The sequence below is a fragment of the Hydra vulgaris genome, chromosome 05, assembly GCF_038396675.1.
Source record: "Hydra vulgaris chromosome 05, alternate assembly HydraT2T_AEP".
Lineage (NCBI taxonomy): Eukaryota > Metazoa > Cnidaria > Hydrozoa > Anthoathecata > Hydridae > Hydra > Hydra vulgaris.
The window spans coordinates 21,881,733-21,898,474 of NC_088924.1; the positions used below are offsets into that span (position 1 = coordinate 21,881,733).

Here is a 16,742-nt window from a genome sequence, read left to right on the forward strand (position 1 = left end):
TGTAGAAATTTCTGGAAATATTTTCAATAAAATTTGCTTATAAGCCAGTTTTATATATAAAAAAAACTTTAATTCTGATTTCAGGGCCAAAACGCCAGGGGTGCGTGCCATAGACTTTTTTTCTAAAGGACCTTTTTTTATTATTATTTTTTTAAAGTTTCTAGATACATAGGATATTTCTTTAGAGACTGACAATTGTGCCCTCCTACTTCAAAAACCGTCGGCCTTGGATTTGCGTAAAGGAAAACATTGTATATATAGAATGAAATGTGTATTTCTGACACATTTCAAACATTTATACATATTTTATAACATTTTTTTTTTATCCATTTATTTAACCATAAAATTGAAATAATTACGAAGTGACGTATAATTTCACAAAATTAGGTTTGGTGTCACTCATTATAGTTAAAAACTAGTCATTGGAGTGACACCTTAATAAAATGAACAAATTAAAAAAATAAAAAAATTATATTGCGACCAAAATGAAATAAAACAAAATATAAAGAAGAAAAAAAATATTTAAAAAAGCAAGACAAATAACACAAAAAAGAGCTAAAGTAAATAAACGTGGTAGATAACATATAAAATATATATATATACATTAAACAATTAATCAATATGACAGTTACTCTCGTGGAAATAAAAAAGATGATCAAGAATATGTTGGACGAATTTGAGAAAAAAACGGAAGCGATGCTTAAAAGACAAGAAGTAAATTTCGTAAATATAATTAACGCAAATTTAAAAATAACAAACGAAAGTTTAGATAAAGTTGAAAAGCTATATAATGACAATACAAGTATTTTGAAATTATTATCAAAAGATGTTGAAGAGTTGAAAATAAGCTTAAACTTCCATGAAGAAACTTTTGAAAAAAAAATAAAGACCGCCATTACAGTCGTGGATAAAAAAAAAGAAACAAACGACAAAATAAAAGGTAAGAGTGAATTTGTATATGTAAAAAATAATTTAAGAGAAATAGAGGACCGAGCAAGAAGAAATAATCTAAGGATTGACGGAATAGAGGAAGCTGAAAACAAAACCTGGGAAGTGAGTGAGGCAAAGGTTCTAAATTTGTTTGAAGAGCAACTTGGCTTGGTAAATATAAAAATTGAGCGAGCGCATCGCACTGGTAACACGGTCACTAAAAACCCGAGGACTATAGTTCTCAAATTATTGGACTTCAAGGATAAAATCGCAATCCTCAAAAAATCTTCAAGTTTAAAAGGAAAAAATTTATATATTAACGAGGACTTCTGCGCGGAAACAAACCTTATTCGAAAAGATTTGCGTGAAAAAATGAAAGTGGAAAGAGAGTCGGGGAAATTTGCATACATATCGTACGATAAATTAATCGTACGTGATTGGAAAGAAAAGGAAAGTATTTTATGTCCTTAATATACTATTTTCTTATGAGTATTTATTTACCATTTTTTTGCTTATTTAAATTTTTTACTTTTTTCTTTTTTTTATCAAAAATGGCGAATAATGTGTTTGACCAATTAGATTTTGAAAAATTAAATTATGATCCTTTTGAAGATAATCTTTTGAACAATCTTTCTGATGACAACTTAAATATTTTTTTAGAAACTCAAATGAGTTTAATTAAAACACCATATTTTGATCCTTATGAATTTAAAATCAAAAAAGATTTAAACTCATTTTCTATGTTACACTTAAACATAAGAAGCATGCGGCAAAATTTTAAAAAATTTAAAGAATTTTTATTTATTATAAATTACTCGTTCGACGTCATATCTCTGTCAGAGACTTGGCATGATTCAGAAAGTCCTCTAGAGTTGAATTCGAATTATAGTTTGGCAAATTACAAACTAATTAGCCAACCACGAGGAAGCAATAAAAAAGATGGAGGACTGGGTGTTTACGTACTTAAAAAGTATCAATTTAAAATAAAAAAGCAATTAAGTGTAGCAAATAACAATTATGAAAGTCTTTTTATTGAAGTAATTAATGCAAAAAACAAAAATAGTATAATTGGATGCGTGTACCGACCACCTAGTGGTAAAATTAGATCATTTCAAGACTTTATCGAAAAAAGTATTTTAAAAACAAACAACGAGAAAAAAAAATTATTTATCCTTGGGGATATAAACTTGAATGCACTAACATACCAGAAATTTCCAAAAACAAAATCTTTTTTTGACATGTTATATAAGTACAATGTTTTGTCAGTAATTAATAAACCGACTCGGGTTAATAGAACTTCTGCAACTGCAATAGATAATATTTTTATTAACAATCTCTTAGAAACATCATTTGAGGCAGGAATATTTAAGACGGATCTTAGCGACCATTTCCCAATATACATTACCATAAAAAATATAAAAGTTATTCCAAATGATCAACCCAAAATTTTATATATAAATAAACGCAACCTTTCAACTCATAGTAAAAACAATCTTACGAACAAATTATATTTAGAGAATTGGAGTGATGTTTATAAAAGTCAAAATGCAAATGAAGCATGTAATTTGTTTTTAGACAAATTCCAAGAGATTTTTAATGAAGCTTGTCCAAATGAAGTATTAAAAATAAAAACAAAAACATTTGCTAATCCATGGATGGATAAAACACTTATTAAATGCTCTAGAACCAAACAAAAACTGTATAATAAATTTCTTAAAAATAAAAGCACAACTAATGAAAAAAATTATAAAGCATACAATTATTTTTATATCGATCTTTTAAAAAAAACTAAAAAAAATTATTACAGTAAACAATTTACTAATTGTAAGCTGGATACTAAAAAAACATGGGCTGTAATTAATGGCATACTAGGAAAAAATAAAAATAAAACTTCTTCGCTACCCAAACGAATCAATATAAATAATAATGATATATTCTGTCCTAAAGAAATATCCAAAGTGTTTAATACATATTTCACAAATGTTGGGCTTGATCTAGCTAACAAAATTACAACACCCCTTAATTCTTATAAAACCTATCTAACACCATCAAATGATAAAACGTTGTATGATTTCGACTTGACATTAAAAGAATTTGAAACGGCTTTTTCTTCGATAAAAAATAAAAATTCATCAGGATTTGACGGTATTCCCAGTAATATACTAATTTCAAATAAAAAAAGCATCAGTAGACCATTGTTCTATATAGTCAAGCTTTCACTGGGCCAAGGAATATTTCCTAATGTACTTAAACTCGGAAAAGTAATTCCAGTTTATAAAAATAATGATCATGCAAATGTTTCTAACTACAGGCCTATATCATTGCTTTCTGTATTTTCAAAGATATTTGAACGAGTAATTTATAATAAAATCTTTGACCACTTAACAAAAAACAATTTTTTTTATCCAAAACAATTCGGATTTCAGAAAAATCTTTCAACTGAACATGCGATTATTGAATTAGTCGATCAAATAAATAATGGCTTTAATGAAAATAAATTTACCTTAGGTATATTTATTGATCTAACTAAAGCTTTTGACACTGTTGATCATTCCATCTTGTTAGAAAAATTATAGTATTATGGGGTAACTAATAAGGACTTCAATTGGATTAAAAGTTACCTTACTGATAGAACACAATATGTTCATAAAAAAGAATACGGAATTCTTAAAGTCCCCTGTGGAGTACCCCAAGGATCAATACTAGACCCTCTCTTATTCTTAGTTTATATAAACGACTTAAGTAATGCATCAGTGAAATTAAACCCAATTATGTTTGCTGATGATACAAATCTCTTTCTTTCCAACTATAGTATCAGGCAACTTTATGCTGACATGAACTTTGAATTAAATAAGATAAATGATTGGTTTCAAGCAAACAAACTCTCATTAAACGTTAAAAAAAACAAAGTGTACATTATTTTATAAAAAGTCGCAAGAAGTAAACCTTCCCCTCAAACTACCAGATCTATTTTTAAATAATAAAGAAATAAAACAGGAAGACTCTTTAAAGTTCTTAGGGATTCTTGTGGACAAGCATTTATCTTGGCTTCCCCATATTAAATATTTACAATCAAAAGTTAGTAAAGCCATCGGCATGATGTACCGAGTTCGCCCTTATGTTAATATTATATGTCTTAAATTAATTTACTTCTCTTTAATTCATTGTTTTATCAGTTATGCCAATATTACATGGGGCAGCACGCAAACTACTAAACTTAAAAAAATACTTAGTGTTCAAAAACATGCGTGTAGAATTATATACGGAAAAAAAAGAAGGGAGCACACGAAACCCTTAATGCTTGACATGAAAATGATGAATATTTATGAAATAAATATTTATCAACACCTAATTTTAATTAATTAAAAACTCCAGTAAATTTTAATTGTAAGTTTAAAAAAAATATAAATGAAAAGTATTTCCTTAGAACAAACCAATCAAATTTCTTTAAATTGCCTAAGAAACTAAACAAGTTTACAGAGTGTTCAATAGCATTTCGCGGACCAAAAATATGGAACTATTTAAAAAAAAAAGAAGCTAAAAAAGATAATATGGTAAAATCATTAAACTCATTTAAGTTGCTAGCAAAAAAACACATTTTTAATTCGGAGGAATTACAAGAACTCCGTTAAGTTTTATCAAAATAGTTTTACTTTTTTATTCTTTGAAAAATTAATTGTACATATCTTTTGTAGTTATTTATGCAATGGTGTATATATTTTAAATCCTTGAGTATTTAAATTTGAAGTTTTTACATCTTACTTTTATCTGCAGTTTATTTGAACATTTTGACGACATTTTATTTTTGTGATTTATTTTAAGATTGTGGTGGTATTGTATCACCCATATCTTCTTTGAGTCCCGGTCTGTTTTTTAAATTGTCTTATTTGTTTATATATTTTATTACGTGATAATCTTATATAACTTATTTTATTAAACAGCAAAAATATATTCTAAACTAACGAATGAATGATATAACACAACGTTTGGCGATCAGAAGGATGATAAAAATAATGAAGAAAATAAAAAAAAAAAAAGGATATTTTTAAATATTATGATGAGACAAAAAATAAGTAATAAACTGAATAATAGCAACAAACATAAAAAACAACAATAATAAAAATAATTAGCAACAAGACCACAAAATAAATGCACATCAACATAAACAATACACAAGTGTAAACTTCAATTTAAACGGTGCACAAAATTACACAACAGTATAAACAAAACATAGAAATACACGACAATATAAAAAATACAAAAAACACACGACATTATAAACAATACACAAAAATACACGACAGTATAAACAATTCATACAACATAAATTAATAAAATTAATAAAATGTTATTTTAATAACTTTTTATAACTTTTAATAACTTAAAGTTTTTTATTTTCGAATTTATCACGAAGAGTTTTATTCTTTTAACTTTGCGTTCAGTTCTTCTGTTCATTTAATGTTTTTCTTCAATTTTTAATCTTTAATATTTTAATTGTTTTCACTTTATTTATTTTATTTTATTTTTTAAATCGTCTATTCTAAACAATTTTTTATTTGTTTTCCTTTAGCTCTTTTATCTATTTTTCACCTTTTCACCGTTAAAAAAAATGCTTCCTCCATTTGCGATGTCATTGCAAAGTGTCATTGCAAATTTTAATTTCTTTGTAGTCTAAAATATTATTAGCTGTATAGCTTTTTTCAAATTAGGAATTTTCGGTAACTTCTTTTAAACAAAATTTATCTAATATTCATTTTTTAGTTTTACTACCATTTTCTATTCAGTTAAAGAAAATATAAACTTTGATATTCTATATGATGTATTTTTTTTGATAAAATACAATTGTTTTTTAGATGGTAAAGCCAAATACAAGCATAACTCTATGTAAAACTATATGTAAAGGTGTGATATTTTGAATTATAAATATTTCAATAATCTCCTCTGAGAAACAATTTGAAGAGAAGTTTTTGTTGAATTTGATTTGGGGGTCTATTTTGACTAAAATTGACGTGTTGATTCCAAAACTGAAATCGTTTTTTTTCTAAGAAGTCAACTTTTTTCTCCACCCCTTGCGCTTTAGTTAAAAAAATTTCACCGTAAAAAAGTTACCCTCTGATTCCGATTGGATTCGTCTACCCGACAAGCTACAAAAATAGTTTGTCTGGGTTCCAAGCTATTTTTTGTGTGAGCTTTTACTTTTGTTAAAATGTTTTTTATTGTTTTTAAAACATGTAAGTTTTACATTTAAATGTAAATGAAAATAGTGTTAAATGAAACTTGGTGATCAAGACAAGCCAAGTTCCCCTCACACAGTCTGCAAGTAGTGTATTGAATGTTTACTTATGTGGACTAAGGAAACACAAGAAAAGTAGCCATCGGGATTCCCAAAGTTTGGTGTGAGGTAAAAGATCATTTAACAGACTGTTACTTTTGTTTTGTAAAAAGTTTTAACTAATAAAAAAAAAAGAGAAATATTTTATCCTAATTGACCAGCTTTAAGACCAACGTGTCATTCAAATGAAATTCCAGTGCCAGTATTCAAACAACTATCTTCTCTGGAAGAAATTAATGATGTTCGAGAAGACATTGACTGGAATACTGCAGATTTTGAACATCACAATTCAGCTCAAGGAATTCGAATTGTGAAAAGCCATAATTGAATGATTTGGCACAGGATTTGGGCCTATCAAAAAAAGCTTCAGAAATTCTAGCGTCAAGACTAAATGAGAAAAACAAAGCTGAAAAAGGAGTAAAAGTATTTTACTTTCATACAAGAAAAAATAAATTTCTGCAGTAGTTTCAAATTGAAGTGGTTTTGTGTTTTTCCATAACATTTCTGGTTTACTTAAGGAATTGGGATTTTCAGACTCAGGCCCGGTTTTAAGCGTAGGCGACGTCGGCGACAGCCGACGGCGGCACTTTTCTAGAGCGCCATTTTCTTAATTTATTTTGTGTTTTCCCAAAAAAAAAAAAATTTTTAATTTTTTTTATGTAACAAGAAATTATTTTATTTTTTTTAAAAATTTCCAAGTTCTTCTACGTACTCACTCCATTTTTATAATTTAAAGTTATGGATTTTGTAGATTATAACATTTCCTATTTGTCCACAAATTTTTTGCTTAGGCGGCGTTGTATTTTACGGGAACTTTAATACATACTAATTTTTTCAAATAAATAATATAGTAATAAAAGCGTTTGTTTGTATACATGTTTTACATTTGGGATTTGGCGAAGAAGAAACAGTAAAAAAAAGTTTCTTTTTTCTTTTTCAGGGATGGATGTTAGCAAACCGCCAAATATACAAACAAACGAATTCTATTGGTTCATAAAATACGCTGACTAAGCAAATTAAAGTTCTAGAATATTCCTAAGAAACTTTCTTAAAAATTTTATTGAAGTTATCTTTGAGATATCTATTGTAAATTGGCAGTTGAACTAGAAATTTTTGAAGGATTTGATGTGGATGATCCCGTACGCGTACGCAGAAAGAGTAGACAATTCCTATACGAAGGTCGTGATGAACCGATAGTATCACCAGAACAAAACTTCAGAGTATCTTTTTTCAATCGAATATTGGACATCGCAATTCAAGCAATAAATGAAAGATTTACGCAATTATCGGAATATAACGAGTTATTTGGGTTTCTTTACAATATCGGCAGCAAACACTTTACGGATGATGAGTTATTGAAACACTGTAAGGACTTGCAGTTAGCGCTTATGTCTGATGGCCAATCTGATATCAACGGGGTCGAACTTTGGTATGAAATTAAAGCTATTGGGAGACGACTTGATACTTCCAATAGCGATCCAAAAAGTGTATTAAAATGTATTTACACATCTAATGTTGTCGAAGTATTCCCAAACCTTTCGATAGCTCTTCGCATACAACTAACGTTACCAGTCACAGTTGCTAGTGCTGAAAGAAGCTTTTCAAAGCTGAAAATAATAAAATCCTATTTCAGATCACAAATGTGTCAAGATCGTTTAGTTGGTCTAGCTACGATTTCCATCGAGAAAGAAATTGCTGATCATTTGGACATAGAAGATTTGGTTTGGACATAGAAGATTTCGCAGAATTAAAAGCTAGGAAAATTCACTTTTCATTACGATTTGTTTTTTATTTTTTCATGAATGGAATTTGTTTTGTTTTTTATTTTTGTATAAATTCAGTTTTTTTATTTACTTTGTTTTTGTGTAATTTTTCGTAATAAAATAAAAATATATTAAAGTTTGATTTTCAGTGTTTTTCTATTTTCCTTCAAATTGGAAATTATTGCATTTTTAATTTTTGCGGCGGCAAATTTGCATCTCGCCTACACATAGAAAACTGTTAGAACGGGCCTGTTCAGACTACAACTTATTTGAATAGTGAATGTTCAATGATTATGCAAAGAAGAGCTTCAAGTGCGTCCTGCTACATAATAGCGATTTATTTAGTGCAGTGTATACTGGGCATTCTGTCTGCCTTCGTGAAGAATATTATGATTGAAAGAGAGTTATTGAGTTATTACAGTATAAGAAGCATCATTGGACAACCTGTGTTGACCCTAAAATGGTGTGTTTCCTTGTTGGTTAGCAACGTTTTTACACAAAGTATCCTTGCATTCTATGTATATTACATAGAAGAGCTCGAGGTAAGCATTGGGTTAAAACAAACGGGCCTCCAAGGTCTGATCTTAAATCTGGAGATCCAAACATTTTACATGAACCACTTGTTGACAGAAAGAAAATAAAATTTCCACCTTTGAACATAAAGTTAGGTCTCATAAGGCAGTTTATGATAGCACTGGTAACTAATGAAGACTATTTTAAGTACATTGTTATTGCATTTCCTAGACTGCCAATTAAAAAAATTTGATTGTGCACGAATTCGGCAGTTTATCAAAGATAAATATTTTACAAGAACTGTGTCGGATATTGAGAAGAATGCTTTAATATCATTTAAAGTCATCGTTAAGAACTTTTTTGGAAATACATACACACATAATTACAAAAAAATTGTTTAGCAACTTTTGGAAAATTATAAAGCACTTGGTTGCAATAAGAGCATTAAACTACATTTTCGTCATTGCCATCTCGCCGATTTCGTGAAAATCATAGTGCTGTGAGTGATGAGAACAATTTCATTAAGACTTGAAGGTTATGGAAGAACGTTATCAAGGTAGATGTGATGTACATATGATAGCCAACTTTTTTTGAAGCATAAAACGCCATAGTCCTCAATCTGAACATTCCGCAAAGAGCTATAAACGTACATTTTTACCTTAACTACTTTTAAAATTGAAGTATTCAGTAGCCATATTATTTGTTAAAACATTATTTGTGTTAAATAAACATTGCAGTCTAGCCCAATTGTTAATTTTCTTTTGTATGGTAATATTTCGATAAAATAAGCTTATATCGGCTAAGTACTTCATAATTTACATTTTATCACATTTTTTAAGAAAATGAAAACCCTATAATTTAAAAACTTGACGTGAGAAAGAAAAATTAAGATCGTTTTTTAATTTAGCACCTATAAATTAATCAATAAGTTATTTCAGATTCCATTCAAAAAAACTTTGGGTTCTCCAGTGTTTATTATTATTATTATTGTTATTATTGTTATTATTGCTATTATTGTTTTTATTATTATTAATTTTGTTAATATTTTTTTTAATTCATTAAGAAATTATGAGTTTTTATAAGAAACTCAAAATACGTTTTAATGTTTTGTATTAACGAGTTAAAATATATTAGTTTGTCTTCTTTTTAGAAAGAATATTCAAAACTTATATTTATTTATATTTGTTATATTTTAACACTAATGGACATTTTTACAAAAAGCATTAAATAGAAAAAACACTGCAATAGTAACGTTTTTAAGATTGCTTAGAAACGCATCAATGGTTTCTAAAATTTCTTAAGTTTTTTAAAATATGTTCAATATTTCTGAGACCTCTCTAGCGTTTTAGTTTGTTGAAAGACAAATACTAATTATGTTGTATCCCATTTTATTGCTCCTTGGTGGAATTTTTTATGACTAAATATTTCAGAGGAACAACAGTTACTGTCTTAACTTATTTTACACTTTACAGTATTCTTGATAAAATTTAAAGCTGTTTTACCAAGATAAGGTTTTCCGCAGCTTAATAAACTTAATAAACCGACTTAACAAACACCCGGTTTGCTAAAACTTTGTAGTTTAGATTTATTCCTAGTTGTTGAAAATGACTATAAATAGTCCCAAATTTAAAAACGGTTTTATAAAAAGCATTTCGAAAATTTTTCTAAACTTAGTACCTTAAAACTTTGGAGGTATGCTTATAAACATATATGTGTATTCATACCTCAAAAGCATTTTTTTATTGGGAACGGCTGTAAACATTAAACATTGATATAGTATAGAAATTTTGAATATGTCGCTTTTAAAACTTTTTAATTTGAATAATGAATATAATCAGAATAATGTTTTCCTATTGAATTAAAACCTAAGTTATAAGTAAGAAAGTTGCGAAAAAAACATTAATTATAAAAAAAAAATTATATGCCGTCTCCTAAAGTCTTTCCTTTTAATCGTTTCATCTCAAAAGTTTAAATTGTGGAGATAGAATAAGATAATTCAAACGTCGCGATGTATTAAACTTAAGAATATAGTTTATATTAAAAAATTATGTGACTTTATATTGTTTAAGCACTTTTGACTATATATGTTTATAAATAAGATTTTACTTAACTATTTAAGGTGGTACCATATGATATATCATATATCGATAAAACTTGATTTATCATTTAAAACTATGATATATCACTCAGTGGCGGACACAAAGGGTAAGGTGGTGGGGGAGGGGGATTGAGGGGTAACTAACCCCCATAAGAAATATCAAACATCAAAGTATTATTGAAAAATTTGTAAAAGAAAAAACAAAATACAAAAAATTATTCTGCAGCTAACTATTTACTTTTTTTAAACTAAAAAAACTGTGTTTAAAAACTTACGAAAAATAATATATAGGTTTGGTTTTAATAGTAAATTTTTTTTTATTAATTTAATTTTAATTTGTAGTATAATTTATATAGGTGATGAATATGCTAAAACTATTCTTAAACATACCATAAAGATATTAAGTAAAAGACGTCAGAATAAAGAAAACTTTAATGCTATATTTATGACTGCATCAGAGTTACTGGAAGACTTAGGTTTAAAAATCAAGATTTCACGAATTACAGGAAAACTAACTAATCGCGCAAACCCCAATACCAATGATCTTTTAACTTACTATAGAGTCAATGTTTATTTAACGTTACTTGATATCATACTTCTAGATTTACAGTTCAGATTTTCTGATGAAACCTTAAACTCTTTTGAATAAAATGTAGCAATACCAAGAAATTTATTAAACAAAACAAAGACAGAGTTAACAATAAACGTATATGAATTGCTTCTGTGAATAAAATATCATATTCATATCTATCCAATCAAAAAGAATACTCAAGCATTTACTTTTTGGTGATGATAGTAATTTAACTATAGAAAATCCTTTTGCATTTTGATTATATCTCGATTTCGGAAACTTTTTTTATTCATAATAGCTAATATATTTTTTAAACTTTTTATTTATATAATTATTATAACTATTAGTTCGTATGATTAGTTAGTAATAACGATAAATAGTATTTACATCGTTGCAAAAAAAAAATAAAAAAAAGGAAAAGGAAGTCTGTGTGAGTTAGGAAAAAATGTAGGCTGAATTTCAATCTTTTGAATTGTTTCCTGGTTTCAATGTTATCCGGTAATCCAATTTGAAGCTTCAGTTCCAGTTTTGACTCTTTGAAAATATATAAACTTATCGTCAATAGATGGTATTTTGTGCATCCATAACTAATATACTGAGTTTTATGAAAGGGCTTCCCAACATTAACACTGTTGATGAGAATGTCTAAGTAATGAAAGTTTCTTCAGAATTCGAATTTTGAGAGCTAAAATGGAAAGACGCAATCAAAAAACAACAAGACCTACCTGAATGTGTACTGGAAGCATACAAGCAATGTAATGGTAATGTCTTCCCTTTAATTAAATGTATTTTGCAACTGCTTTGCACCCTTCCTGTTAGCGTTGCTTCGGGAGAACGGAGTTTTTCGATTTTAAAAAGACTTAAAACTTGGTTAAGATCCAATATAGGACAAGAACAATTAAATGGATTAGTTATGATGCATATCCATAGAGATTGTATCATAAATGTCAAAAAGATTATTGATAGTTTTGCATCTTCAAAAACTAGAAAGCTCAATTTTATATTGTTGTTTGTTAAATTTATAATAGTCTTTATTAATAGAAAGAATATACTAAAGATATTATTTTGTTGCACATTACAGACAGGGTTGTCTGTAATGTGCAACAAAATAATATCTTTAGTTGTCCAGATTTACCTATAGGCAGACAAGACTGCAGCCTGTGTACCATGATTATAGCGAGCTCAATTTTTAAATGGGATTTCGTTGAAAAAAAATTGTGGTGTTAAGAAGTGTTTAGGGCCCCAAAAACTTTCCTGCCTAGGGCCTTTGTTTTATTTTTACTTTTAAAGAAACGCTGAGTTTTTAAAGAAACATTCTTTGTTATTTGTTTTAAGTTTATTTGTTATTTGTTTATTTGTTATTAGAAACATTCTTTGTTATTTGTTTAAAGAAACATTATTTGTTAAATTACGTCATTCTTTGTTAAACTTGTTAAACTACGTTATATTAGAGATATATTTAGAGATTGGAGAGTTTTTTACCACTAGACACCAGAGAGTGGGAAAAAAATCTTTTCAACGCTATCTTAAACTAAATTACAATTCAATAATAGAATTCAGACTTCATCAAAAAATGTCTTGGTTTTGACCGTGCAGTAGTTAAAACCCAGCTCAATTGGAAAGAACTCGTTTAAATCACAGAGATCTGGCTTGGAAAAATTAAAAGATTTGAAAACTTATTAATTTTGGAAGTTCATATTTCAGAAGTGTTTTTTAGGAATCGCTGTAAACATTAAACTTGATTTTTACATACCTTAAGACCAACAAATATAGTGATAATCTGGTTTACCACAAGTAGTCTGATAAACACGTAATATATCAGATTTGATAATTGGATAATCTGATGTCACGTGACAATCTGATTTATAACAATGATATATTTTTGTTGGATAGAATTTAAATTGAACATAAATCTTTTTGAACTGGTGTAATATTTTTATATTTATGCTGAGAGGCTCGTTGTAATTACTACAAGTAGTTTGTTTATAGATATGATACTGATGTTTTGATATAACTTTGAATTAAAATACGACAATACAATAATGTAAACATATATCTCTGTATTTTTCCCATTAAGTTTCTGAATTTTTCAGGTGTTTTAATGAAAATGAATTATCGCATTGCTTAAAAAACTACACTTTTTCAAAGGAAAAATGTTTTTTTTTGTTAAGTTATTAACCTCCCCAATGTCGAGACAGCCACTAAAGTCAAGGAGCCTGGTTTTTAATTTTTTTTAATGTGGAAACAAATCACTCTCAACTCTTTTAACTCCGACACACAAACCTTGACGAACAAAAGTTGAGCGCGCTGTTTTCAAAGACGTGGTATGGATCGAACTTGGAACTTTAAGCTAATGATCCAAGCGCTCTATTATTACACTACTACCGTCGTTGAAGTTTATGTGGTACAAAAAAAAAAATTAACAAAAATATTTATTTATTGACTGATCCGAGTATTATACATTATTGAATGAATGATGGACTTCCAATAATATTAGTTGACTTGCTGTTAAACATCTTTTAAAATTGCACATTTTCTTTCTATATCTAATCAACTAAGGAATTTTTTAGTCTGGATTGGAAAAATAAAACTTATGAAACAGTAGCCACGGCGCAGTGGGTAGAGTTATGGCGCACAATGAAGTGGTTCAAGGTGCTAGCTCTAGTTAAACAATCTTGCGACACATGAAAGAAGTCGTGTACTTCCTGGTTAGATGCTTTTCCACGGTACTCTGTGATAGATTGGCAAGTTTATTCTTCTTTAAAAAGTCCTTAATATTTTATTTAAAAACCTTTTTTATATAGTATTACTGTAAAATCCCGATAAATATAACCCTCAAACTTCAGATAACTAAAAGTATTTTTAAATTTTCTTTGAATCTGGTTTTTCATAAAAATCAATAACTCGAACTTTAACTTTAGCCATTTTCTTTGTCTTTTTATGGCGTGTTAAGATCAGGGTTAGGGGTCTTATTTAGAAATTTTTACTAAATCTAAGAAAGACGATGATCTGTGCGTTGAATTTAAATAAGTTTTTCCTATTATAAATATAGTTTATTCTGCGAAATGTTGTTTTTAAAAAAGTACTTTTATCTCATTTGGTTGAGAAGATGTTGTCCAAAGTTTTTAGCAAGCTGCACAACCTGCCCCAACAGAGTATCAATAAATAAACGAGTATGCATGATATAAACTTAAGCGTAAGTAAGCGTGCCTATAGTTTATAAATCTTTTATATTTTGTGTGGTACTTAAAGCGCTTCAAGAAGTCCTCACGGTCTTGTCGCAAAGTACAACTCTGTAAAAAAGCATATAACGTAAGAGCATTTAACAAGGAAATTTATGCCTCCTTCCTATACACTTTAATGACGTAAGAGAAAAAACTAAATAGCGAGAAACTTAAATTGCTGTCAAATTAGGTTAACTTGCCCCTGTTAGACTAAATGACACATTAGTTAGGTATTAAAATGAACTGTCGGATATAGGATTACAAGACTAATTATATTTAAAATTCCTATAATTTGGTTAAATGATAACTCTTTAGGGATGTAGATAAAAAATGCATCAATGCATTCAAGGCATCTGAGAGTAATTTTTTTTTTAAACCGTTATGGTTAAAAATAGAAAAATGCTCATGCATCATACTTGATTGCTATCTAATCACTCCTTGCTGTTCATTGTTACCAATGTTTGTCATGAAATGCGTAGTTATCAAGATTATTTAATTGTCCAAACTGGCATTTCTACTTCAAGAATAATGTTAAAAATTTATTAAGATTAAATGGTACTTCTCTAGCAAAAAAATTGAAAAATTAAATTCTAATAGATGTCATGTTTGATAGAGGTTTAGATTGTAGTCATACTAATTTTAAAACTTTTTGGAAAAAAATTTCAAAGCGCTTTGTCAACCTCATAAAATATTTGAGAAACTGTGAAAACAAAAAGTGATTTTTCTTATTTTTTCAAAAAATAAAAATTAATTTATAATCGGTTGTACTAGCCACCAGGCTAAAAATATTAGTTCCACAACAAATTTCAAAAACTACTTCTAGAAAATTGCCCCTTAGCAACTATAACATTTATCTTTTTAAATAAACAACCAGTGACCCAAAATAATTATGAAAGTTCACGCGTTTGAGTTTAGATGCATTTTTTTCCTAGTGAAACTTGTCAATTTTTCACTTAATTTAAAAAAATCCAAAAAACCCAACTTTTTTATTTATTTAATGGTGAAGCACCTTAAAAATCATTATAAAAAAAGAACTTCAATTTTTTAAATAAAGATTTAAAAATACCACAGATGCTATATATCATAAAATAAACCACTTAGTTTACAAAAATGCCTTGTAAGTTTTATGAAAAAATTTTGTACCAAAATGCCTTGAAAGCGTTATAAATAATTTGAGTGAATTACATCATGATTTAGATTTTTTTTGTAATAATTGTCATAACTTAAAAAATTTCCAGCGAATATAAACTTTTTAAGATTATTTTAATGTAAAATTGAGTACTTTAAAAAGTTTTCATTATATTATACTGAATTATCATTATAGTTAAAATTGCGATCTAATGATCGTAATTTATTTCTTTCTTAAGTAGAAACCTCAATAATAATCAATTAAAAAAATCAGAGCGAATACTTAATGCCTTTACATATCAAGGTAATATAATTTTTTGAATGGGTTATGTATAGGTTCTTTTAGTAATGTCTAAAATTTCCCGCGTTTTAAGAATAATTTTAATCGCTCAAAAAAATTCGAATTTTAAATCGAATTTCCAATACTTCTGAAAGTAAAAATTTTTTCGTTCAAAACAATTTTTGAAAGAAAAAGAGGAAGAAAAAAAGTAAATTTGCATTCATTTAAATTTCATTTATTAGACAATAAAAAAAACTAACTTACATTACGAAAATTAACATAAATTACGATTTAAAGAACATTTTAGCTTATAAATTATACGTTATAAATCTTTTTTTTAAATTTTATTATTTAATCATTTTGAAATTTATCTACATGGTATATTAATGGACGTGCCTAGAGTTAAACTAACCTTCACACATTTCTGCTTTGATAATTTTTAAATTAATAAGACATTATATTTTTTGTATAACTTAAACACTTATACTTAGGGGGTTATTAATAAAGCGCGAACGCTTTGTTTTCGACCTCACCCTCCCCGTATTTTGAGTACATTAGCTTTTTAACCACCCACCCAACAATTATATATATCTTTTTTAATTGTGTCTTTCTTTTATAATTGACCCACTCCCCCTCCATTTCATATACGCCATTTGCAAACCCTATTTCCACTCAGAGCTTACGTACTTTATAGACGATCCCTTTTTCATATTTTAGATAATACTAAAAATATATATATATATAAAAGTTTATATGTATCTATAAAATCCTCTTTTTAACGCTTAAATTAAGGGTCAAAATATACAATAGGGTGGTGCTAAAAGTTCTCTTTTAAATTGACGGGATAACCCCATCAAAAAAAAGGACAAGGATTAATTTAAAATAAAAATTTGCAAAATATAT

General features: G+C 27.7%; 2 protein-coding genes across 2 annotated transcripts; both read left to right on the top strand.

The window, feature by feature from the left end:
• Nucleotides 1-621: 621 nt before the first annotated feature.
• On the top strand, nt 622-1,401 carry LOC136080247 (uncharacterized). The gene has a single exon (XM_065796862.1). It carries the CDS (start codon nt 622-624, stop codon nt 1,399-1,401), a length of 780 nt encoding a protein of 259 aa, XP_065652934.1.
• Nucleotides 1,402-3,510: 2,109 nt separating this feature from the next.
• Nucleotides 3,511-7,995, top strand: LOC136080248 (uncharacterized). Its single transcript, XM_065796863.1, has 4 exons — nt 3,511-3,515; nt 4,358-4,484; nt 5,784-5,832; nt 7,361-7,995. Exons 1-4 carry the CDS (start codon nt 3,511-3,513, stop codon nt 7,993-7,995), a joined length of 816 nt encoding a protein of 271 aa, XP_065652935.1.
• Nucleotides 7,996-16,742: the final 8,747 nt, after the last annotated feature.